This window comes from Heterodontus francisci, chromosome 10, assembly GCF_036365525.1.
Source record: "Heterodontus francisci isolate sHetFra1 chromosome 10, sHetFra1.hap1, whole genome shotgun sequence".
NCBI lineage: Eukaryota > Metazoa > Chordata > Chondrichthyes > Heterodontiformes > Heterodontidae > Heterodontus > Heterodontus francisci.
The window spans coordinates 13,353,683-13,379,347 of NC_090380.1; the positions used below are offsets into that span (position 1 = coordinate 13,353,683).

Sequence of the window (25,665 nt, forward strand, 5' to 3'; positions counted from 1 at the left end):
AGGAGATGAACAGCAAAACCTTGGGCTGACATACGGCAGGTTGCATTTGCATCATATAAATGCCAGGTAATGACCACCCCTCCCTGGCCTTCAACAGTACCACCATCTCCAACTATCCCACCATTACCACCTTGGGTTCTCCACTTAGCTGGACCTGCCATATCATCACTGTGGCTACAACAGCAGGGAAATCTGGATACTCTGTAATGAGTGGCTCACTTCCTGACCACTCAAAGTCTGTCCACCATCTACCAGGGTCAAGTCAGGCATGTGATCGAATACTCACCACTGCCCGGAATGTTTTTTTAAAAAAAAAGTACTTTATTCATGAAATTTGTAAAAGTACATAACAATTCAAATATCAGTTTCTTTCAATGCAGTACGGAATGCCTCACTACAGTTGTTATCACAGCTTATATTTATAATGGTACATTTGCATTTCCTGTCAAACATACTCTATGCATACAGCCTGAGGGGTTTTACATGAGTTCCAGCCCCTCAGTATACTATGGCAGGAGGGCCTTACACAGCGGCTGCCCCAAGCTTTCGTACATCCCTCAGCACATAGTCCTGGACCCTCGAATGTGCCAGTCTGCAACACTCGGTCGTTGAAAACGCTTTGCACTGGAAGACCAAGTTTCAGGCAGATCAAAGAGTACCTTTTACTGAGTTGATGGTCCTCCAGCAGCAGTTGATGTTTATCTTAATGTGTGTCCCTGGAAACAGCCCGTAGAGCACAGACTCCTGCGTTACGGAGCTGTTCGGGATGAACCTCGATAAAAACCACTGTATCTCTTTCTAGACCTGCATTGCAAAGGCACATTCCTGAAGGAGGTGGCTGACACTTTCTTCCCCACCGCAGCTGCCTTGAGGCCACGCTCCTAGGTGGTGCAACTGCAACATCACTCAAAGCTCAATACTATCTAGGACAGAGCAGTTCCCTTGATTGGTGGCCCCGGACTCAACATCTACTCCAGGCTCACTGTGACTGCAGTGTGTATGATCTGCAGGATGCACTGCAGCTACTCACCAAGGACACCTAGACAGCATCTCCATCCCTGTGTCCTCTACCACCCAGAAGGACAAGAACAGCAATGTTGTGCAGACATCATCACCTCCAGGTCACACACCATCCTGACTTTCACATCTATCGCCATTTCTTCAGAAAGTAAGACTTTCATTTATAATGCATCATTTTATGATCCCATGACATTCCAAAGCACTTTATAGCCAATTAAGTACTTTTTGAAGTATTGTCACTGTTGTCATGTAGGAAGTGAAGCAGCCAATGTGCACACAGCAAGCGACCACGAACAGTAAAGTAATAATCTTTCAGTGATGTTGGATGAGGGCTCAATTTGGCTGGGACACTGGAAGGTCACCAACCAGAAACGTTGAGGCCAGAGTGTTACTAACTGAGCCACAGCTGACACTCTGTCATCATAGCTGGGTCAGAATCCCTTCCTAACGGCACTGTGGGTGTCACCACACCACATGGACTGCAGCGGTTGGAGAAGGCGGCTCACCACCACCTTCTCAAGGGCAATCAGGAATGGACAATAAATGCTGGTCTTTATTAATCAACCACATTCCAAAGAGCAGATAGAAAAATACAAGACAAAGGGATGAAATGACTGTTTTTGTTAAAAAAAGAGGAAAGATCTGGAGGCCATGATGAGGAGCTGTAAAAGCAAGGCAGGAGGAAGACAGAGTTAGTGGAAGCAGCAGAGAGACAATGAGAGGGAGAGCAGGTTTGATATGCTGGATGAGTTAGATCAGGGGAGATGAATTACTGGGTGACAAATAGGTACAGAGTTGGAGTTGGAAGTATTAGTAAAGGTATTAGTATTAGTGAAGGTTTGACGGGAGGGTTAGGAGATGCAGTGTAATCTGCTAGGACACAGTGTAGAGAGAGTGTTAGAGGATTAGATGTGGATTAGAGGCTGGGAGCTGCTCCGTGCACTTCCTTCAAGGTGTTCAGTTTCCTGTACCGGCTCCTCCTTCACCTTCACCTCCGCCTCGGCTTTCGCTTCCAGCTCGGCCTCGGGCTGCCGGTGACCGATGGCCGGGGCCAGTTGGGCTTGGCTTGTGCGGACAGTGCTGCCGCTCCATGGCTCGCAGTTGTCCCGGGACCGGGAGCGGGAGTCCCGGGGAAGGTCGGGCTCTCCACACGCAGACTGGATGGGAAGCCTTCCGCAGTCGCTCAGCGCCCTGCCCCTGGCCAATCTGGCCGTGCCAGGTAAGCGGGGTCAGCACCGCCTCAGCTTCACATTGTGGAGCCACATCGGGATCCGGACCTGCACCCGGATCCAGATTTCAACTGGCATCCACTTCCCAGCTGGGATTTGGGGTTGGAGTTGGATACAGGCCTGGGATGGGATTGGAAACTGGGATGAGTTTGTTCGGAAGCTGGGATGAGTTTGTTTGGAAGCTGGGATGAGTTTGGAATCAGGGATGAGTTTGTTCGGAAGCTGGGATGAGTTTGGAATCTGGGATGAGTTTGTTTGGAATCTGGGATGAGTTTGGAAGCTGGGATGAGTTTGTTTGGAATCTGGGATGAGTTTGGAAACGGATGAGTTTGGAAGCTGGGATGAATTTGTTTGGAAGCAGGGATGAGTTTGGAATCTGGGATGAGTTTGTTTGGAAACTGGGATGAGTTTGGAAACGAATGAGTTTGGAAGCCGGGATGAGTTTGTTTGGAAGCAGGGATGTGTTTGGAATCTGGGATGAGTTTGGAAGCAGGGATGTGTTTGGAATCTGGGATGAGTTTGTTTGGAAGCTGGGATGAGTTTGGAAACGGATGAGTTTGGAAACTGGGATGAGTTTGTTTGGAAGCAGGGATGTGTTTGGAATCTGGGATGAGTTTGGAAACGGATGAGTTTGGAAGCTGGGATGAGATTGTTTGGAAGCAGGGATGTGTTTGGAATCTGGGATGAGTTTGTTTGGAAGCTGGGATGAGTTTGTTCGGAAGCTGGGATGTGTTTGGAAGCTGGGATGAGTTCGGAAGCAGGGATGAGTTTGTTCGGAAGCTGGGATGAATTTGTTTGGAAGCTGGGATGAGTTTGGAATCTGAGATGAGTTTGTTTGGAAGCTAGGATGAGGTTGGAAATGGATGAGTTTGGAAACTGGGATGAGTTTGGAAGCTTGGATGAGTTTGTTTGGAATCTGGGATGAGTTTGGAAACTGGGATGAATTTGTTTGGAAGCTGGGATGAGTTTGGAATCTGGGATGAGTTTGTTTGGAAGCTGGGATGAGTTTGGAAACGGATGAGTTTGGAAACGGATGAGTTTGGAAGCTGGGATGAGTTTGGAATCTGGGATGAGTTTGGAAGCTGGGATGAGTTTGTTTGGAAGCAGGGATGTGTTTGGAATCTGGGATGAGTTTGGAAGCTGGGATGAGTTTGTTTGGAAGCAGGGATGTGTTTGGAATCTGGGATGAGTTTGTTTGGAAGCAGGGATGTGTTTGGAATCTGGGATGAGTTTGGAAACGGATGAGTTTGGAAGCTGGGATGAGATTGTTTGGAAGCAGGGATGTGTTTGGAATCTGGGATGAGTTTGTTTGGAAGCTGGGATGAGTTTGTTCGGAAGCTGGGATGTGCTTGGAAGCTGGGATGAGTTCGGAAGCTGGGATGAGTTTGTTCGGAAGCTGGGATGAATTTGTTTGGAAGCTGGGATGAGTTTGGAATCTGAGATGAGTTTGTTTGGAAGCTCGGATGAGTTTGGAAACGGATGAGTTTGGGAACTGGGATGAGTTTGGAAGCTTGGATGAGTTTGTTTGGAATCTGGGATGAGTTTGGAAACTGGGATGAATTTGTTTGGAAGCTGGGATGTGTTCAATCGGAAGCTGCAATGGGGCTTGGGTTGGGGTCTGGAATACAGTTGGGTCATGGCATTGTGTTGGGGTCAGGGGTTTTGCTCTTGTTGCCCTTCCTGGTGTACAGGCAGTCCCACAGTTCACTGATAGAGCACAAACAGCCTGGACTGTGTGGACTCTATATCTGCAGGAAGGAACTTGCATATTTATAGCCTCTGGAGCCTCTTCTAGAACCTCAGGACATTCCAAAGCACTTTACAGACAGTGAATTGCGAAGTACTTTTTGGAATTGCAGTCACTGTCGTAAAATAGGAAACACAGCAGCCAATTTGTGCACAGGAAGAACCCGCAAATGGTAATGAGATAGATGACCATATAATCTGGATTTGTGATGTTGATGAGTCTGCTGTATGTCTTCTTACTGTGTGGGGACTATGGATTGAATTCTAGCCAAAAAACGCCGCAGGATTGGGTCTGCTTAAAGTCTTTGGACTGATTAGTTTGTGAGGTATATCAGCTGTCATTCTGCACAGGCACAACTGTGTGAGGGCCAAGCCAAATCTTGGTGGGGGAATGGGGTGAAAGTCAGGAATTCGGTGTGGGGGGAGAAGGTCAGGAATTCATTGTGGGGTGGAGAAGGTCAGGAACTCGATGCGGAGGGAGACGGTCAGGAACTCGATGGGGGGGGAAGGTCAGGAACTTGGTGGGTGGGGTGGGAGAGAAGGTCAGGAACTTGGTGGGGGGGAAGGTCAGGAACTCGGTGGGGGGGAGAAAGTCAGGAACTTGGTGGGGGGGGGGAAGGTCAGGAACTTGGTGGGGGGGGTGGGAGAGAAGGTCAGGAACTTGGTGGGGGGGAAGGTCAGGAACTCGGTGGGGGGGAGAAAGTCAGGAACTTGGTGGGGGGGAAGGTCAGGAACTTGGTGGGTGGGGTGGGAGAGAAGGTCAGGAACTTGGTGGGGGGGAAGGTCAGGAACTTGGTGGGGGGAGGTGGGAGAGAAGGTCAGGAACTTGGTGGGTGGGGTGGGAGAGAAGGTCAGGAACTTGGTGGGGGGGAAGGTCAGGAACTCGGTGGGGGGGAGAAAGATAGGAACTTGGTGGGGGGGGGAAGGTCAGGAACTTGGTGGGGGGGGTGGGAGAGAAGGTCAGGAACTTGGTGGGGGGGAAGGTCAGGAACTCGGGTGGGGGGGAGAAGGTCAGGAACTTGGTGGGGGGGGAAGGTCAGGAACTTGGTGGGGGGAGGTGGGAGAGAAGGTCAGGAACTTGGTGGGGGACAGAAGGTCAGGAGCTTGGTGGGGGGGAGAAAGTCAGGAACCCGGTGGGGGGGGAAGGTCAGGAACTTGGTGGGGGGGGTGGGAGAGAAGGTCAGGAACTTGGTGGGGGGGAGAAGGTCAGGAACTCGGGTGGGGGGGAGAAGGTCAGGAACTCGGGTGGGGGGGGAGAAGGTCAAGAACTCGGTGGGGGGGGGGAAGGTCAGGAACTCGGTGGGGGGGAGAATGTCAGGAACTCGGGTGGGGGGGGAGAAGGTCAGGAACTCGGTGGGGGGGAGAAGGTCAGGAACTCAGTGGGGGGGAGAAGGTCAGGAACTCGGGTGGGGGGGGAGAAGGTCAGGAACTCGGTGGGGGGGAGAAGGTCAGGAACTCGGTGGGGTGGAGAAGGTCAGGAACGCGGGGGGGGCGGTGAAGGTCAGGAACTCAGTGGGGGGGAGAAGGTCAGGAACCCGGTGGGGGGGGAGAAGGTCAGGAACTCGGTGGGGGGGAGAAGGACAGGAACTCGGTGGGGGGGAGAAGGTCAGGAACTTGGTGGGGTGGAGAAGGTCAGGAACTTGGGTGGGGGGGGAGAAGGTCAGGAACTCGGGTGGGGGGGGGAGAAGGTCAGGAACTCGGTGGGGGGGAGAAGGTCAGGAACTCGGTCGGTGGGGGAAAACGTCAGAAACGGTGGGGGGGGAGAAGGTCAGGAACTCGGTGGTGGGGGAGAAGTTCAGGAACTCAGTGCGGGGGAGAAGGTCAGGAACTCGGTGTGGGGGGAGAAGGTCAGCAACTCGGTGTCGGGGAGAAGGTCAGGAAGTCTGTGGGGGGGAGAAGGTCAGGAACTCAGTGGGGGGGAGAAGGTCAGGAACTCGGTGGGGGGGAGAAGGTCAGGAACTCGGTGGGGGGGAGAAGATCAGGAAGTCAGTGGGGGGAAGAAGATCAGGAACTCAGTCGGGGGGAGAAGATCAGGAACTCTGTCGGGGGGAGAAGATCAGGAACTCAGTGGGGGGGAGAAGGTCAGGAACTCGGTGGGGGGGAGAAGATCGGGAACTCAGTGGGGGGAGAAGATCAGGAACTCGGTGTAGGTGTAAAGGTCAGGAACTCGGTGGGGGAAGAAGGTCAGTAACTCGGTGGGGGGAGAAGGTCAGGAACTCGGTGGGGGGGAGAAGATCAGGAACTCGGTGCGGGGGGTGGGGGAGAAGGTCAGGAACTCTGTGATGGGAGAAGGTCAGGAACTCGGTGGGGGAGAGAAGGTCAGAAACACTGTGGGGTGAGAAGGTCAGGAACTCGGTGGGGGGGTAGAAGGTCAGCAACTCGGTGGGGGGGAGAAGGTCAGGAACTCGGGTGGGGGGGGAGAAGGTCAGGAACTCGGGTGGGGGGGAGAAGGTCAGGAAGTCGGTGGGGGGGACAAGGTCAGGAACTCGGTGGGGGGGAGAAGGTGAGGAACTCGGTGGGGTGGCGAAGGTCAGGAACTCGGGGGGGGGGTGGGGTGAATGTCAGGAACTCGGTGGGGGGGAGAAGGTCAGGAACCCGGTGGGGGGGGAGAAGGTCAGGATCTCGGTGGGGGGGAGAAGGTCAGGAACTCGGTGGGGGGGAGAAGGTCAGGAACTTGGTGGGGTGGAGAAGGTCAGGATCTCAGGGTGGGGGGGTGAAGGTCAGGAACTCGGTGGGGGGGAGAAGGTCAGGAACCCGGTAGGGGGGGAGAAGGTCAGGAACTCGGGTGGGGGGGAGAAGGTCAGGAACTTGGTGGGGGGGAGAAGGTCAGGAACTCGGTGGGGGGGAGAAGGTCAGGAACCCGGTAGGGGGGGAGAAGGTCAGGAACTCGGTGGGGGGGTGAAGGTCAGGAGCTCGGTGGGGGGGAGAAGGTCAGGAACTCGGTGGGGGGGGGAGAAGGTCAGCAACTCGGTGGGGGGGAGAAGGCCAGGAACACTGTTGGGGGGGGAGAAGTCAGGAACTCGGTGGGGGGTGGGGAGGTCAGGACCTCGGTGGAGGGGAGAAGGTCAGGAACTCAGTGGGGCGGGGGAGAAGGTCAGGAACTCGGTGGGGGGGGAGAAGGTCAGGAACTCAGTGCGGGGGAGAAGGTCAGGAACTCAGTGGGGGGGGAAGGTCAGAAACTCGGTGGGGGGGTGGGAGAAAAGTCAGGAACTCGGTGGGGGGGAGACGGTCAGGAACTCGGTGGGGGGGGAAGGTCAGGAACTCGGTGGAGTGGGTGGGAGAGAGGGTCAGGAACTCGGTGGGGGAGAGAAGGTCAGGAACTCAGTGGGGGGGAGAAGGTCAGGAACTCGGTGGGGGGGAGAAGGTCAGGAACTTGGGGGGGTGGAGAAGGTCAGGAACTCGGTGGGGGGGAGAAGGTCAGGAACTCGGTGAAGAGGAGAAGGTCAGGAACTCGGGGGGAGGGGGGATGGGAGAAGGTCAGGAACTCGGTGGGGGGGGGTGACAAGGTCTGGAACTCGGTGGGGGGGAGAAGGTCAGGAACTCGGTGGGGCGGAGAAGGTCAGGAACTCTGGGGTGGGAGAAGGTCAGGAACTCAGTGGGGGGGAGAAGGTCAAGAACTTGGTGGGGGGGGTAGAAGGTCAGGAACTCAGTGGGGGGGAGACGGTCAGGAACTCGGTGGGGGGGAGAAAGTCAGGAACTCGGTCGGTGGGGGAAAAGGTCAGAAACGGTGGGGGGGGAGAAGGTCAGGAACTCGGTGGTGGGGGAGAAGTTAAGGAACTCAGTGCGGGGGAGAAGGTCAGGAACTCGGTGGGGGGGGAGAAGGTCAGCAACTCGGTGTCGGGGAGAAGGTCAGGAAGTCTGTGGGGGGGAGAAGGTCAGGAACTCAGTGGGGGGGAGAAGGTCAGGAACTCGGTGGGGGGGAGAAGGTCAGGAACTCGGTGGGGGGGAGAAGATCAGGAAGTCAGTGGGGGGAAGAAGATCAGGAACTCAGTCGGGGGGAGAAGATCAGGAACTCTGTCGGGGGGAGAAGATCAGGAACTCAGTGGGGGGGAGAAGGTCAGGAACTCGGTGGGGGGGAGAAGATCGGGAACTCAGTGGGGGGAGAAGATCAGGAACTCGGTGGAGGTGTAAAGGTCAGGAACTCGGTGGGGGAAGAAGGTCAGGAACTCGGTGGGGGGGAGAAGGTCAGGAACTCGGTGGGGGGAGAAGGTCAGGAACTCGGTGGGGGGGAGAAGATCAGGAACTCGGTGGGGGGGGGAGAAGATCAGGAACTCCGTGGGGGGTAGAAGATCAGGAACTCGGTGGAGGTGAAAAGGTCAGGAACTCGGTGGGGGGAGAAGGTCAGGAACTCGGTGGGGGGAGAAGGTCAGGAACTCGGTGGGGGGGGGAGAAGTTCAGGAACTCGGTGGGGAGGGTTGGGAGAGAAGGTCATGAACTCAGTGGGGTTGGAGAAGGTCAGGAAATCAGTGGGGTGGGGAAGGTCAGGAACTCGGTGAGGTTGAGAAGGTCAGGAAATCAGTCGGGGGGAGAAGGTCAGGAACTCGGTGTGGGGAAGAAGGTCAGGACCTCGGTGGGGGGGAGAAGGTCAGGAACTCAGTGGGGGCGAGAATATCAGTAACTCTGTGGTGGGAGATGGTCAGGAACTCTGTGGGGGGAGAAGGTCAGGAACTCGGTGGGGGGGGAGAAGGTCAGGAACTCGGTGCGGGGGGTGGGGGAGAAGGTCAGGAACTCTGTGATGGGAGAAGGTCAGGAACTCGGTGGGGGAGAGAAGGTCAGAAACACTGTGGGGTGAGAAGGTCAGGAACTCGGTGGGGGGGTAGAAGGTCAGCAACTCGGTGGGGGGTAGAAGGTCAGGAACCTGGTGGGGGTGGTGGGAGAGAAGTTCAGGAAGTCGGTGGGGGCGAGAAGGTCAGTAACTCTGTGGGGGGGAGAAGGTCAGGAACTCGGTGGGGGGGGAGAAGGTCAGGAAATCAGTAGGGGGGAGAAGGTCAGGACCTCGGTGCGGGGGGTGGGGGAGAAGGTCAGGAACTCGGTGGGGGGGAGAAGGTCAGGAACTCGGTGGGGGGGGAGAAGGTCAGGAACTCGGTGGGGAGGAGAAGGTCAGAAACTCTGTGGGGGGGAGAAGGTCAGGAACTCGGTGAGGTGGGGGGAAGGTCAGGAACTCTGTGGGGGGGGGAGAAGGTCAGGAACTCGGTGGGGGGGAGAAGGTCAGGAACTCTGTGGGGGGGAGAAGGTCAGGAACTCGGTGGGGGGGGAGAAGGTCAGGAACTCGGTGGGGTGGAGAAGGTCAGGAACTCAGTGGGGGCTAGAAGGTCAGTAACTCTGTGGGGGGGAGAAGGTCAGGAACTCGGTGGGGGGGTGGGAGAGAATGTCAGGAACTCGGTGGGGTGGAGAAGGTCAGGAACTCAGTGGGGGCTAGAAGGTCAGTAACTCTGTGGGGGGGAGAAGGTCAGGAACTCGGTGGGGGGGGAGAAGGTCAGGACCTCGGTGGGGGGGTGGTGGGAGAGAATGTCAGGAACTCGGTGGGGTGGAGAAGGTCAGGAAATCAGTGGGGTGGAGAAGGTCAGGAACTCGGTGGGGTGGAGGAGGTCAGGAACTCGGTGTGGGGGAGAAGGTCAGGAACTTGGTGCAGAGGGTGGGGGAATAGGTCAGGAACTCGGTGGGGTGAGAAGGTCAGGAACTCAGTGGAGGGGGGGAGAGATGTAGAAAGAATGAGGAGAGACATTATAAAGTACAATGCTAAACATTCAGGAATTGAGAGATCTGCGTGTGTAGTAAATAATTTTTGAAGCGCGCAGGAGAAGTAGGGAACGCTGGTAAAAAGCTTACGAGATCCTTGGCTTAATTAATAGAAGCATGGAGCATAAAATCAAGAAGTTACGTGAAACCTTTATAAATGCTGTTTGGGCCAATTCTGGACACCGCACTTTAGCAAGGATGTCAGGGCCTTTGGTGTAGAGAAAATGCTCTGAAATGGTAAATGAATGAAATACTTCAGTTACGTGGAGAGACTGGAGAAACTGGGATTGCACTGCTTGAGAATTGAGATTCTTTTCTGAGTTCCTACTAACATAATTATGTTACATTTGTGTGTTATTTGCCAGACATGACAATTTCAATGTTCTCCTGGTCAACAACCAACACCAACCCACAATGAACTTGGGCTCATGTAAAACTTTGTCATAGAGAGATACAGCACTGAAACAGGCCCTTCGGCCCACCGAGTCTGTGCCAACCATCAACCGCCCATTTATACTAATCCTACATTAATCCCATATTCCCTACCACATCCCCACCATTCTCCTACCACCTACCTACACTAGGGGCAATTCACAATGGCCAATTTACCTAGCAACCTGCAGTCTTTGGCTGTGGGAGGAAACTGGAGCACCCGGAGAAAACCCACGCAGACACAGGGAGAACTTGCAAACTCCACACAGGCAGTACCCAGAATTGAACCCGGGTTGTTGGAGCTGTGAGGCTGCGGTGCTAACCACTGTGCCGCCCCGGTGTTTGCTACACATATCCTAAATCACAGCAAGTCCCGTTCACCCATCAGTGCTCGTTCATCTCGATTGGTTCTCATTCGAGCAATGTCTCAGATTCAACATTCACTTCCTCAGGTTGAAATCATTTCAGCCCATCTGAACTCGGGAGTGTGAACACTGTGTGTTCACTGAATTCGGGAGTGTGAGCACTGTGTGTTCACTGAACACGGGAGTGTGAACACCGTGTGTTCTCTGAACTCGGGAGTGTGAACACTGTGTTCTCTGAATTCGGGAGTGTGAACACTGTGTGTTCTCTGAATTCGGGAGTGTGAACACTGTGTGTTCACTGAATTCGGGAGTGTGAACACTGTGTGTTCACTGAACACGGGAGTGTGAACACCGTGTGTTCTCTGAATTCGGGAGTGTGAACACTGTGTTCTCTGAATTCGGGAGTGTGAACACCGTGTGTTCTCTGAACTCGGGAGTGTGAACACTGTGTTCTCTGAATTCGGGAGTGTGAACACTGTGTGTTCTCTGAATTCGGGAGTGTGAACACTGTGTGTTCTCTGAACTCGGGAGTGTGAACACTGTGTGTTCTCTGAACTCGGGAGTATGAACACCGTGTGTTCTGTGAACTCGGGAGTGTGAACACTGTGTGTTCTCTGAACTCGGGAGTGTGAACACTGTGTGTTCCCTGAACTCGGGAGTATGAACACCGTGTGTTCTGTGAACACGTGAGTGCGAACACTGTGTGTTCTCTGAACTCGGGAGTGTGAACACCGTGTGTTCTCTGAACTCGTGAGTGTGAACACTGTGTGTTCTCTGAACTCGGGAGTGTGAACACTGTGTGTTCTCTGAACTCGGGAGTGTGAACACTGTGTGTTCCCTGAACTCGGGAGTGTGAATACTGTGTGTTCGCTGAACTCGGGAGTGTGAACACTGTGTGTTCTCTGAACTCGGGAGTGTGAACACTGTGTGTTCTCTGAACTCGGGAGTGTGAACACTGTGTGTTCTCTGAACTCGGGAGTGTGAACACTGTGTGTTCCCTGAACTCGGGAGTGTGAACACTGTGTGTTCTCTGAACTCGGGAGTGTGAACACTGTGTGTTCTCTGAATTCGGGAGTGCGAATACTGTGTGTTCTCTGAATTCGGGAGTGTGAACACTGTGTGTTCTCTGAATTCGGGAGTGTGAACACCGTGTGTTCTCTGAATTCGGGAGTGTGAATACTGTGTGTTCTCTGAACTCGGGTGTGTGAACACTGTGTGTTCTCTGAACTCGGGAGTGTGAACACTGTGTGTTCTCTGAACTCGGGAGTGTAAACACTGTGTGTTCCCTGAACACGGGAGTGTGAACACCATGTGTTCTCTGAACTCGGGAGTGTGAACACTGTGTGTTCTCTGAATTCGAGAGTGTGAACACTGTGTGTTCCCTGAACTCGGGAGTGTGAACACCGTGTGTTCTCTGAATTCGGGAGTGCGAATACTGTGTGTTCTCTGAATTCGAGAGTGTGAACACTGTGTGTTCCCAGAACTCAGGAGTGTGAACACTGTGTGTTCTCTGAACTCGGGAGTGTGAACACTGTGTGTTCTCTGAACTTGGGAGTGTGAACACTGTGTGTTCTCTGAATTCGGGAGTGTGAACACTGTGTGCTCTCTGAAATCGGGAGTGTGAACACTGTGTGTTCCCTGAATTCGGGAGTGTGAACACTGTGTGTTCTCTGAATTCGGGAGTGTCAACACTGTGTGTTCTCTGAACTCGGGAGTGTGAACACCGTGTGTTCTCTGAATTCGGGAGTGCGAATACTGTGTGTTCTCTGAATTCGAGAGTGTGAACACTGTGTGTTCCCTGAACTCGGGAGTGTGAACACTGTGTGTTCTCTGAACTCGGGAGTGTGAACACTGTGTGTTCTCTGAACTTGGGAGTGTGAACACCATGTGTTCTCTGAATTCGGGAGTGTGAACACTGTGTGTTCCCTGAACTCGGGAGTGTGAACACCGTGTGTTCTCTGAATTCGGGAGTGTGAATACTGTGTGTTCTCTGAATTCGGGAGTGTGAACACTGTGTTCCCTGAACTCGGGAGTGTGAACACTGTGTGTTCGCTGAACCCCGGAGTGTGAATACTGTGTGTTCTCTGAATTCGGGAGTGTGAACACTGTGTGTTCCCTGAACTCGGGAGTGTGAACACTGTGTGTTCCCTGAACTCGGGAGTGTGAATACTGTGTGTTCTCTGAACTCGGATGTTGAACACTGTGTGTTCCCTGAACACGGGAGTGTGAACACTGTGTCTTCTCTGAAGTCGGGAGTGTGAACACTGTGTGTTCTCTGAACTCGGGAGTGTGAACACCGTGTGTTCCCTGAACTCGGGAGTGTGAACACTGTGTGGTCCCTGAACACGGGAGTGTGAACACTGTGTCTTCTCTGAAGTCGGGAGTGTGAACACTGTGTGTTCTCTGAACTCGGGCGTGTGAACACCGTGTGTTCCCTGAACTCGGGAGTGTGAACACCGTGTGTTCCCTGAACTCGGGAGTGTGAACACTGTGTGTTCTCTGAACCCCGGAGTGTGAATACTGTGTGTTCTCTGAATTCGAGAGTGTGAACACTGTGTGTTCCCTGAACTCGGGAGTGTGAACACTGTGTGTTCTCTGAACTCGGGAGTGTGAACACTGTGTGTTCTCTGAACTTGGGAGTGTGAACACTGTGTGTTCTCTGAATTCGGGAGTGTGAATACTGTGTGTTCTCTGAATTCGGGAGTGTGAACACTGTGTGTTCCCTGAATTCGGGAGTGTGAACACTGTGTTCCCTGAACTCGGGAGTGTGAATACTGTGTGTTCTCTGAATTCGGGAGTGTGAACACTGTGTGTTCGCTGAACCCCGGAGTGTGAATACTGTGTGTTCTCTGAATTCGGGAGTGTGAACACTGTGTGTTCCCTGAACTCGGGAGTGTGAACACTGTGTGTTCCCTGAACTCGGGAGTGTGAACACTGTGTGTTCTCTGAACTCGGGAGTGTGAACACTGTGTGTTCCCTGAACTCGGGAGTGTGAATACTGTGTGTTCTCTGAATTCGGGAGTGTGAACACTGTGTGTTCCCTGAACTCGGGAGTGTGAACACTGTGTGTTCCCTGAACTCGGGAGTGTGAATACTGTGTGTTCTCTGAACTCGGATGTTGAACACTGTGTGTTCCCTGAACACGGGAGTGTGAACACTGTGTCTTCTCTGAAGTCGGGAGTGTGAACACTGTGTGTTCTCTGAACTCGGGAGTGTGAACACCGTGTGTTCCCTGAACTCGGGAGTGTGAACACTGTGTGGTCCCTGAACTCGGGAGTGTGAACACTGTGTCTTCTCTGAAGTCGGGAGTGTGAACACTGTGTGTTCTCTGAACTCGGGCGTGTGAACACTGTGTGTTCCCTGAACTCGGGAGTGTGAACACCGTGTGTTCCCTGAACTCGGGAGTGTGAACACTGTGTGTTCCCTGAACTCGGGAGTGTGAACACCGTGTGTTCCCTGAACTCGGGAGTGTGAACACCGTGTGTTCCCTGAACTCGGGAGTGTGAACACTGTGTGTTCTCTGAACCCCGGAGTGTGAATACTGTGTGTTCTCTGAATTCGGGAGTGTGAACACTGTGTGTTCCCTGAACTCGGGAGTGTGAACACTGTGTGTTCTCTGAAGTCGGGAGTGTGAACACTGTGTGTTCTCTGAAGTCGGGAGTGTGAACACTGTGTGTTCCCTGAACACGGGAGTGTGAACACTGTGTGTTCCCTGAACCCCGGAGTGTGAATACTGTGTGTTCTCTGAATTCGGGAGTGTGAACACTGTGTGTTCCCTGAACTCGGGAGTGTGAACACTGTGTGTTCCCTGAACTCGGGAGTGTGAACACTGTGTGTTCTCTGAACTCGGGAGTGTGAACACTGTGTCTTCTCTGAAGTCGGGAGTGTGAACACTGTGTGTTCTCTGAACTCGGGCGTGTGAATACTGTGTGTTCGCTGAACTCGGGAGTGTGAACACTGTGTGGTCCCTGAACTCGGGAGTGTGAACACTGTGTCTTCTCTGAATTCGGGAGTGTGAATACTGTGTGTTCGCTGAACTCGGGAGTGTGAACACCGTGTGTTCCCTGAACTCGGGAGTGTGAACACTGTGTGGTCCCTGAACTCGGGAGTGTGAACACTGTGTCTTCTCTGAAGTCGGGAGTGTGAACACTGTGTGTTCTCTGAACTCGGGCGTGTGAACACTGTGTGTTCTCTGAAAGCAGTGGGTTAATTGTTTTCCAAAAATATACTTTATTGAAAGAAATTTGCAAAAATACTACAAAACAGTTCAAACAATTCTAATGTAACATTTCGGAAGGTATAGTAGAGGTCAGAGTTCTTCGATACAGTAACATGAGGTTTCTCACAGCTCTCGCCAGTCCATTTTATATGAAATGTACATTGGTATTACATAGCAAAACTTATTATGGTACATACAGTCTGAGGGGTTTTATACAGGTTCCAGACCCTTGGCATACTATGGTGGGTAGACTTTACACTGTGGCCCTTCCCCAATGAGCCTTTGCAGCAGCTGCCCCAAGCTTATAGCACAGTCAGCACATAGTCCTGGACCTGGGATTGTGCTAGTCTGTAATACTAGGTTGTGGGCAGCTCTCGGCTAATACTGTATAATGTGGAGCCAGCTTGACAATGCTAAAATCAAATTACACATCGTTGAGACCTTAAATTACTCTGCAGCAGACAAGTTCATATTACACAGTCCAGACAAACTGGGGGTGGTGTTGTCCTCCAAAGGGACCAATCAGAAATCAAGTCCAATCCAGTTGTCATGCATATATATGCTGCCGAAAGTCTTGAAAATCAGAATCCTGACCCAAACCTGCCCCGGACGTGAGGGAAACCCAGCAGCTATATCGAGGCCGGGTTGGTGAGATCCAGGAGGTTCCTGCCTTTACACCTACTCCCTTGCTCCTTGTGTGTTCTCTGAATTCGGGAGTGTGAACACTGTGTGTTCCCTGAACTCGGGAGTGTGAACACTGTGTGTTCCCTGAACTCGGGAGTGTGAACACTGTGTTCCCTGAACTCGGGAGTGTGAACACTGTGTGTTCGCTGAACCCCGGAGTGTGAATACTGTGTGTTCTCTGAATTCGGGAGTGTGAACACTGTGTGTTCCCTGAACTCGGGAGTGTGAACACTGTGTGTTCCCTGAACTCGTGAGTGTGAACACTGTGTGTTCTCTGAACTCGGGAGTGTGAACACTGTGTGTTCCCTGAACTCGGGAGTGTGAATACTGTGTGTTCTCTGAATTCGGGAGTGTGAACACTGTGTGTTCCCTGAACTCGGGAGTGTGAACACTGTGTGTTCCCTGAACTCGGGAGTGTGAATACTGTGTGTTCTCTGAACTCGGATGTTGAACACTGTGTGTTCCCTGAACACGGGAGTGTGAACACTGTGTCTTCTCTGAAGTCGGGAGTGTGAACACTGTGTGTTCTCTGAACTCGGGAGTGTGAACACCGTGTGTTCCCTGAACTCGGGAGTGTGAACACTGTGTGGTCCCTGAACTCGGGAGTGTGAACACTGTGTCTTCTCTGAAGTCGGGAGTGTGAACACTGTGTGTTCTCTGAACTCGGGCGTGTGAACACCGTGTGTTCCCTGAACTCGGGAGTGTGAACACCGTGTGTTCCCTGAACTCGGGAGTGTGAACACCGTGTGTTCCCTGAACTCGGGAGTGTGAACACTGTGTGTTCTCTGAACCCCGGAGTGTGAATACTGTGTGTTCTCTGAATTCGGGAGTGTGAACACTGTGTGTTCCCTGAACTCGGGAGTGTGAACACTGTGTGTTCTCTGAACTCGGGAGTGTGAACACTGTGTGTTCTCTGAAGTCGGGAGTGTGAACACTGTGTGTTCTCTGAACCCCGGAGTGTGAATACTGTGTGTTCCCTGAATTCGGGAGTGTGAACACTGTGTGTTCCCTGAACTCGGGAGTGTGAACACTGTGTGTTCTCTGAACTCGGGAGTGTGAACACTGTGTGTTCTCTGAACCCCGGAGTGTGAATACTGTGTGTTCTCTGAATTCGGGAGTGTGAACACTGTGTGTTCCCTGAACTCGGGAGTGTGAACACTGTGTGTTCTCTGAACTCGGGAGTGTGAACACTGTGTGTTCTCTGAAGTCGGGAGTGTGAACACTGTGTGTTCCCTGAACACGGGAGTGTGAACACTGTGTGTTCCCTGAACACGGGAGTGTGAACACTGTGTGTTCCCTGAACCCCGGAGTGTGAATACTGTGTGTTCTCTGAATTCGGGAGTGTGAACACTGTGTGTTCCCTGAACTCGGGAGTGTGAACACTGTGTGTTCCCTGAACTCGGGAGTGTGAACACTGTCTGTTCTCTGAACTCGGGAGTGTGAACACTGTGTCTTCTCTGAAGTCGGGAGTGTGAACACTGTGTGTTCTCTGAACTCGGGCGTGTGAATACTGTGTGTTCGCTGAACTCGGGAGTGTGAACACTGTGTGGTCCCTGAACTCGGGAGTGTGAACACTGTGTCTTCTCTGAATTCGGGAGTGTGAACACTGTGTGTTCGCTGAACTCGGGAGTGTGAACACCGTGTGTTCCCTGAACTCGGGAGTGTGAACACTGTGTGGTCCCTGAACTCGGGAGTGTGAACACTGTGTCTTCTCTGAAGTCGGGAGTGTGAACACTGTGTGTTCTCTGAACTCGGGCGTGTGAATACTGTGTGTTCGCTGAACTCGGGAGTGTGAACACTGTGTGGTCCCTGAACTCGGGAGTGTGAACACTGTGTCTTCTCTGAATTCGGGAGTGTGAACACTGTGTGTTCGCTGAACTCGGGAGTATGAACACCGTGTGTTCTGTGAACTCGGGAGTGTGAACACTGTGTGTTCTCTGAACTCGGGAGTGTGAACACTGTGTGTTCCCTGAACTCGGGAGTATGAACACCGTGTGTTCTGTGAACACGTGAGTGCGAACACTGTGTGTTCTCTGAACTCGGGAGTGTGAACACCGTGTGTTCTCTGAACTCGTGAGTGTGAACACTGTGTGTTCTCTGAACTCGGGAGTGTGAACACTGTGTGTTCTCTGAACTCGGGAGTGTGAACACTGTGTGTTCCCTGAACTCGGGAGTGTGAATACTGTGTGTTCGCTGAACTCGGGAGTGTGAACACTGTGTGTTCTCTGAACTCGGGAGTGTGAACACTGTGTGTTCTCTGAACTCGGGAGTGTGAACACTGTGTGTTCTCTGAACTCGGGAGTGTGAACACTGTGTGTTCCCTGAACTCGGGAGTGTGAACACTGTGTGTTCTCTGAACTCGGGAGTGTGAACACTGTGTGTTCTCTGAATTCGGGAGTGCGAATACTGTGTGTTCTCTGAATTCGGGAGTGTGAACACTGTGTGTTCTCTGAATTCGGGAGTGTGAACACCGTGTGTTCTCTGAATTCGGGAGTGTGAATACTGTGTGTTCTCTGAACTCGGGTGTGTGAACACTGTGTGTTCTCTGAACTCGGGAGTGTGAACACTGTGTGTTCTCTGAACTCGGGAGTGTAAACACTGTGTGTTCCCTGAACACGGGAGTGTGAACACCATGTGTTCTCTGAACTCGGGAGTGTGAACACTGTGTGTTCTCTGAATTCGAGAGTGTGAACACTGTGTGTTCCCTGAACTCGGGAGTGTGAACACCGTGTGTTCTCTGAATTCGGGAGTGCGAATACTGTGTGTTCTCTGAATTCGAGAGTGTGAACACTGTGTGTTCCCAGAACTCAGGAGTGTGAACACTGTGTGTTCTCTGAACTCGGGAGTGTGAACACTGTGTGTTCTCTGAACTTGGGAGTGTGAACACTGTGTGTTCTCTGAATTCGGGAGTGTGAACACTGTGTGCTCTCTGAAATCGGGAGTGTGAACACTGTGTGTTCCCTGAATTCGGGAGTGTGAACACTGTGTGTTCTCTGAATTCGGGAGTGTCAACACTGTGTGTTCTCTGAACTCGGGAGTGTGAACACCGTGTGTTCTCTGAATTCGGGAGTGCGAATACTGTGTGTTCTCTGAATTCGAGAGTGTGAACACTGTGTGTTCCCTGAACTCGGGAGTGTGAACACTGTGTGTTCTCTGAACTCGGGAGTGTGAACACTGTGTGTTCTCTGAACTTGGGAGTGTGAACACCATGTGTTCTCTGAATTCGGGAGTGTGAACACTGTGTGTTCCCTGAACTCGGGAGTGTGAACACCGTGTGTTCTCTGAATTCGGGAGTGTGAATACTGTGTGTTCTCTGAATTCGGGAGTGTGAACACTGTGTTCCCTGAACTCGGGAGTGTGAACACTGTGTGTTCGCTGAACCCCGGAGTGTGAATACTGTGTGTTCTCTGAATTCGGGAGTGTGAACACTGTGTGTTCCCTGAACTCGGGAGTGTGAACACTGTGTGTTCCCTGAACTCGGGAGTGTGAATACTGTGTGTTCTCTGAACTCGGATGTTGAACACTGTGTGTTCCCTGAACACGGGAGTGTGAACACTGTGTCTTCTCTGAAGTCGGGAGTGTGAACACTGTGTGTTCTCTGAACTCGGGAGTGTGAACACCGTGTGTTCCCTGAACTCGGGAGTGTGAACACTGTGTGGTCCCTGAACACGGGAGTGTGAACACTGTGTCTTCTCTGAAGTCGGGAGTGTGAACACTGTGTGTTCTCTGAACTCGGGCGTGTGAACACCGTGTGTTCCCTGAACTCGGGAGTGTGAACACCGTGTGTTCCCTGAACTCGGGAGTGTGAACACTGTGTGTTCTCTGAACCCCGGAGTGTGAATACTGTGTGTTCTCTGAATTCGAGAGTGTGAACACTGTGTGTTCCCTGAACTCGGGAGTGTGAACACTGTGTGTTCTCTGAACTCGGGAGTGTGAACACTGTGTGTTCTCTGAACTTGGGAGTGTGAACACTGTGTGTTCTCTGAATTCGGGAGTGTGAATACTGTGTGTTCTCTGAATTCGGGAGTGTGAACACTGTGTGTTCCCTGAATTCGGGAGTGTGAACACTGTGTTCCCTGAACTCGGGAGTGTGAATACTGTGTGTTCTCTGAATTCGGGAGTGTGAACACTGTGTGTTCGCTGAACCCCGGAGTGTGAATACTGTGTGTTCTCTGAATTCGGGAGTGTGAACACTGTGTGTTCCCTGAACTCGGGAGTGTGAACACTGTGTGTTCCCTGAACTCGGGAGTGTGAACACTGTGTGTTCTCTGAACTCGGGAGTGTGAACACTGTGTGTTCCCTGAACTCGGGAGTGTGAATACTGTGTGTTCTCTGAATTCGGGAGTGTGAACACTGTGTGTTCCCTGAACTCGGGAGTGTGAACACTGTGTGTTCCCTGAACTCGGGAGTGTGAATACTGTGTGTTCTCTGAACTCGGATGTTGAACACTGTGTGTTCCCTGAACACGGGAGTGTGAACACTGTGTCTTCTCTGAAGTCGGGAGTGTGAACACTGTGTGTTCTCTGAACTCGGGAGTGTGAACACCGTGTGTTCCCTGAACTCGGGAGTGTGAACACTGTGTGGTCCCTGAACTCGGGAGTGTGAACACTGTGTCTTCTCTGAAGTCGGGAGTGTGAACACTGTGTGTTCTCTGAACTCGGGCGTGTGAACACTGTGTGTTCCCTGAACTCGGGAGTGTGAACACCGTGTGTTCCCTGAACTCGGGAGTGTGAACACTGTGTGTTCCCTGAACTCGGGAGTGTGAACACCGTGTGTTCCCTGAACTCGGGAGTGTGAACACCGTGTGTTCCCTGAACTCGGGAGTGTGAACACTGTGTGTTCTCTGAACCCCGGAGTGTGAATACTGTGTGTTCTCTGAATTCGGGAGTGTGAACACTGTGTGTTCCCTGAACTCGGGAGTGTGAACACTGTGTGTTCTCTGAAGTCGGGAGTGTGAACACTGTGTGTTCTCTGAAGTCGGGAGTGTGAACACTGTGTGTTCCCTGAACACGGGAGTGTGAACACTGTGTGTTCCCTGAACCCCGGAGTGTGAATACTGTGTGTTCTCTGAATTCGGGAGTGTGAACACTGTGTGTTCCCTGAACTCGGGAGTGTGAACACTGTGTGTTCCCTGAACTCGGGAGTGTGAACACTGTGTGTTCTCTGAACTCGGGAGTGTGAACACTGTGTCTTCTCTGAAGTCGGGAGTGTGAACACTGTGTGTTCTCTGAACTCGGGCGTGTGAATACTGTGTGTTCGCTGAACTCGGGAGTGTGAACACTGTGTGGTCCCTGAACTCGGGAGTGTGAACACTGTGTCTTCTCTGAATTCGGGAGTGTGAATACTGTGTGTTCGCTGAACTCGGGAGTGTGAACACCGTGTGTTCCCTGAACTCGGGAGTGTGAACACTGTGTGGTCCCTGAACTCGGGAGTGTGAACACTGTGTCTTCTCTGAAGTCGGGAGTGTGAACACTGTGTGTGCTCTGAACTCGGGCGTGTGAACACTGTGTGTTCTCTGAAAGCAGTGGGTTAATTGTTTTCCAAAAATATACTTTATTGAAAGAAATTTGCAAAAATACTACAAAACAGTTCAAACAATTCTAATGTAACATTTCGGAAGGTATAGTAGAGGTCAGAGTTCTTCGATACAGTAACATGAGGTTTCTCACAGCTCTCGCCAGTCCATTTTATATGAAATGTACATTGGTATTACATAGCAAAACTTATTATGGTACATACAGTCTGAGGGGTTTTATACAGGTTCCAGACCCTTGGCATACTATGGTGGGTAGACTTTACACTGTGGCCCTTCCCCAATGAGCCTTTGCAGCAGCTGCCCCAAGCTTATAGCACAGTCAGCACATAGTCCTGGACCTGGGATTGTGCTAGTCTGTAATACTAGGTTGTGGGCAGCTCTCGGCTAATACTGTATAATGTGGAGCCAGCTTGACAATGCTAAAATCAAATTACACATCGTTGAGACCTTAAATTACTCTGCAGCAGACAAGTTCATATTACACAGTCCAGACAAACTGGGGGTGGTGTTGTCCTCCAAAGGGACCAATCAGAAATCAAGTCCAATCCAGTTGTCATGCATATATATGCTGCCAAAAGTCTTGAAAATCAGAATCCTGACCCAAACCTGCCCCGGACGTGAGGGAAACCCAGCAGCTATATCGAGGCCGGGTTGGTGAGATCCAGGAGGTTCCTGCCTTTACACCTACTCCCTTGCTCCTTGTGTGTTCTCTGAATTCGGGAGTGTGAACACTGTGTGTTCCCTGAACTCGGGAGTGTGAACACTGTGTGTTCCCTGAACTCGGGAGTGTGAACACTGTGTTCCCTGAACTCGGGAGTGTGAACACTGTGTGTTCGCTGAACCCCGGAGTGTGAATACTGTGTGTTCTCTGAATTCGGGAGTGTGAACACTGTGTGTTCCCTGAACTCGGGAGTGTGAACACTGTGTGTTCCCTGAACTCGTGAGTGTGAACACTGTGTGTTCTCTGAACTCGGGAGTGTGAACACTGTGTGTTCCCTGAACTCGGGAGTGTGAATACTGTGTGTTCTCTGAATTCGGGAGTGTGAACACTGTGTGTTCCCTGAACTCGGGAGTGTGAACACTGTGTGTTCCCTGAACTCGGGAGTGTGAATACTGTGTGTTCTCTGAACTCGGATGTTGAACACTGTGTGTTCCCTGAACACGGGAGTGTGAACACTGTGTCTTCTCTGAAGTCGGGAGTGTGAACACTGTGTGTTCTCTGAACTCGGGAGTGTGAACACCGTGTGTTCCCTGAACTCGGGAGTGTGAACACTGTGTGGTCCCTGAACTCGGGAGTGTGAACACTGTGTCTTCTCTGAAGTCGGGAGTGTGAACACTGTGTGTTCTCTGAACTCGGGCGTGTGAACACCGTGTGTTCCCTGAACTCGGGAGTGTGAACACCGTGTGTTCCCTGAACTCGGGAGTGTGAACACCGTGTGTTCCCTGAACTCGGGAGTGTGAACACTGTGTGTTCTCTGAACCCCGGAGTGTGAATACTGTGTGTTCTCTGAATTCGGGAGTGTGAACACTGTGTGTTCCCTGAACTCGGGAGTGTGAACACTGTGTGTTCTCTGAACTCGGGAGTGTGAACACTGTGTGTTCTCTGAAGTCGGGAGTGTGAACACTGTGTGTTCTCTGAACCCCGGAGTGTGAATACTGTGTGTTCCCTGAATTCGGGAGTGTGAACACTGTGTGTTCCCTGAACTCGGGAGTGTGAACACTGTGTGTTCTCTGAACTCGGGAGTGTGAACACTGTGTGTTCTCTGAACCCCGGAGTGTGAATACTGTGTGTTCTCTGAATTCGGGAGTGTGAACACTGTGTGTTCCCTGAACTCGGGAGTGTGAACACTGTGTGTTCTCTGAACTCGGGAGTGTGAACACTGTGTGTTCTCTGAAGTCGGGAGTGTGAACACTGTGTGTTCCCTGAACACGGGAGTGTGAACACTGTGTGTTCCCTGAACACGGGAGTGTGAACACTGTGTGTTCCCTGAACCCCGGAGTGTGAATACTGTGTGTTCTCTGAATTCGGGAGTGTGAACACTGTGTGTTCCCTGAACTCGGGAGTGTGAACACTGTGTGTTCCCTGAACTCGGGAGTGTGAACACTGTCTGTTCTCTGAACTCGGGAGTGTGAACACTGTGTCTTCTCTGAAGTCGGGAGTGTGAACACTGTGTGTTCTCTGAACTCGGGCGTGTGAATACTGTGTGTTCGCTGAACTCGGGAGTGTGAACACTGTGTGGTCCCTGAACTCGGGAGTGTGAACACTGTGTCTTCTCTGAATTCGGGAGTGTGAACACTGTGTGTTCGCTGAACTCGGGAGTGTGAACACCGTGTGTTCCCTGAACTCGGGAGTGTGAACACTGTGTGGTCCCTGAACTCGGGAGTGTGAACACTGTGTCTTCTCTGAAGTCGGGAGTGTGAACACTGTGTGTTCTCTGAACTCGGGCGTGTGAATACTGTGTGTTCGCTGAACTCGGGAGTGTGAACACTGTGTGGTCCCTGAACTCGGGAGTGTGAACACTGTGTCTTCTCTGAATTCGGGAGTGTGAACACTGTGTGTTCGCTGAACTCGGGAGTGTGAACACCGTGTGTTCCCTGAACTCGGGAGTGTGAACACTGTGTGGTCCCTGAACTCGGGAGTGTGAACACTGTGTCTTCTCTGAAGTCGGGAGTGTGAACACTGTGTGTTCTCTGAACTCGGGCGTGTGAACACTGTGTGTTCTCTGAAAGCAGTGGGTTAATTGTTTTCCAAAAATATACTTTATTGAAAGAAATTTGCAAAAATACTACAAAACAGTTCAAACAATTCTAATGTAACATTTCGGAAGGTATAGTAGAGGTCAGAGTTCTTCGATACAGTAACATGAGGTTTCTCACAGCTCTCGCCAGTCCATTTTATATGAAATGTACATTGGTATTACATAGCAAAACTTATTATGGTACATACAGTCTGAGGGGTTTTATACAGGTTCCAGACCCTTGGCATACTATGGTGGGTAGACTTTACACTGTGGCCCTTCCCCAATGAGCCTTTGCAGCAGCTGCCCCAAGCTTATAGCACAGTCAGCACATAGTCCTGGACCTGGGATTGTGCTAGTCTGTAATACTAGGTTGTGGGCAGCTCTCGGCTAATACTGTATAATGTGGAGCCAGCTTGACAATGCTAAAATCAAATTACACATCGTTGAGACCTTAAATTACTCTGCAGCAGACAAGTTCATATTACACAGTCCAGACAAACTGGGGGTGGTGTTGTCCTCCAAAGGGACCAATCAGAAATCAAGTCCAATCCAGTTGTCATGCATATATATGCTGCCGAAAGTCTTGAAAATCAGAATCCTGACCCAAACCTGCCCCGGACGTGAGGGAAACCCAGCAGCTATATCGAGGCCGGGCTGGTGAGATCCAGGAGGTTCCTGCCTTTACACCTACTCCCTTGCTCCTGCGTTCCTGCCTGGGCATCTCCTGCATTTGGCCATCCTAGCACCACCATCCCCCCACCCCCACCGCCGGCAGTCCCAATGAGGCTATCAGCCTCCTCCATGCTCGCCCCAGACCAACCTGGCCCTCCAGTGCCTCCTGTCCCCTCCCAACCAAGTATGGTTTAACCAAAGTTGTGTCGAAATTTAATATAACTTCTGTTTTTTTCTTTGTCTCCATAAATGAATGCCCGTGCTTTGTTCACTATGTTATTGCCTCATTAACTGCATCACTACTTCCATTGATGTGTCTCTGTACTGTATGGATCTGCACATTTAGTATACATACTGTCTGGTGAATCGAATGCCCTCAGGTACTCCCTCCAGCTGAATTTTATAGATCCTCAGTCCCCTTCCTTCTGCTGAGTGAGACTGTTGCTGCCAAGGAGTGGCACCCATAGAATTATTACAAAGTTCATCTGCTTAATTAAAAATGTATCACCTAAAATGAATGTTGCAACTGTTAATCTTTTGTATACAACGTGGATTTAAACGTTATTCGAGCAGTGAGAAATTGTCCCACCTTGCTCGGATGTGCATCTTAATTGTTCTATTTCTCATGGACGGTCAAATTGAAACGATTTCTGCCGATGACACATATGGTGTTGTCAGAACCGATTCAAAATGAGATTACCGGAATCCTACATTAAGTGGTCTCATTAAAGCAGCAACCATCTGCTCTGAGATCCTCAGCACAACAAGGCTAACTGATCTCATTCAATCAGTAGACACGGTGTGAATTGGAATAAAAACAGAAAGTGCTGGAAATACTCAGCAGGTCAGGCAGCATCTGTGGAGAGAGAAACAGAGTTAACTTTTCAGGTCAGTGACCTTTCATCAAACCTGCAAGAGGTCTGATGTATGTGATGGATTGAGAATTGGTTAACCGACAGAAAACAGAGAGTTGGAATAAATGGGCCATTTTCAGGTTGGCAGGCTGTGACAAGTGGGGTATCGCAAGGATCAGTGCTTGGGCCCCAGCTTTCACAATCTATATCAATGATTTGGATGTGAGGATTAAATGTAATATTTCCAAATTTGCAGACCACACAAAACTAGGTGGAAATGTGAGTTGTGAGGAGGAAGCAAAGACGCTTTAAGGGGATTTGAAGAGGCTAAGGGAGTAGGCAAAAGTTTAGCAGATGGAATACAATGTGGAGAAATGTGAGGTTATCCACTTTTGTAGGAAAAACAAAGAGTATTTCTTAAATTGAGA

The 25,665-nt window shown here is 51.5% G+C and overlaps 1 protein-coding gene across 1 annotated transcript in view; it reads left to right on the plus strand.

Moving 5' to 3' along the window:
* Positions 1–1,631: 1,631 nt before the first annotated feature.
* plcxd2 (phosphatidylinositol-specific phospholipase C, X domain containing 2) overlaps positions 1,632–25,665 on the plus strand; it is a 67,554-nt gene continuing 43,520 nt past the window's right edge. Inside the window, exon 1 of the mRNA XM_068040124.1 lies at positions 1,632–2,239. Within this exon, the coding sequence (XP_067896225.1) occupies positions 2,062–2,239 (178 nt within the window). The 5' untranslated portion in view covers positions 1,632–2,061. The remainder of the gene's footprint in view (positions 2,240–25,665) is intronic.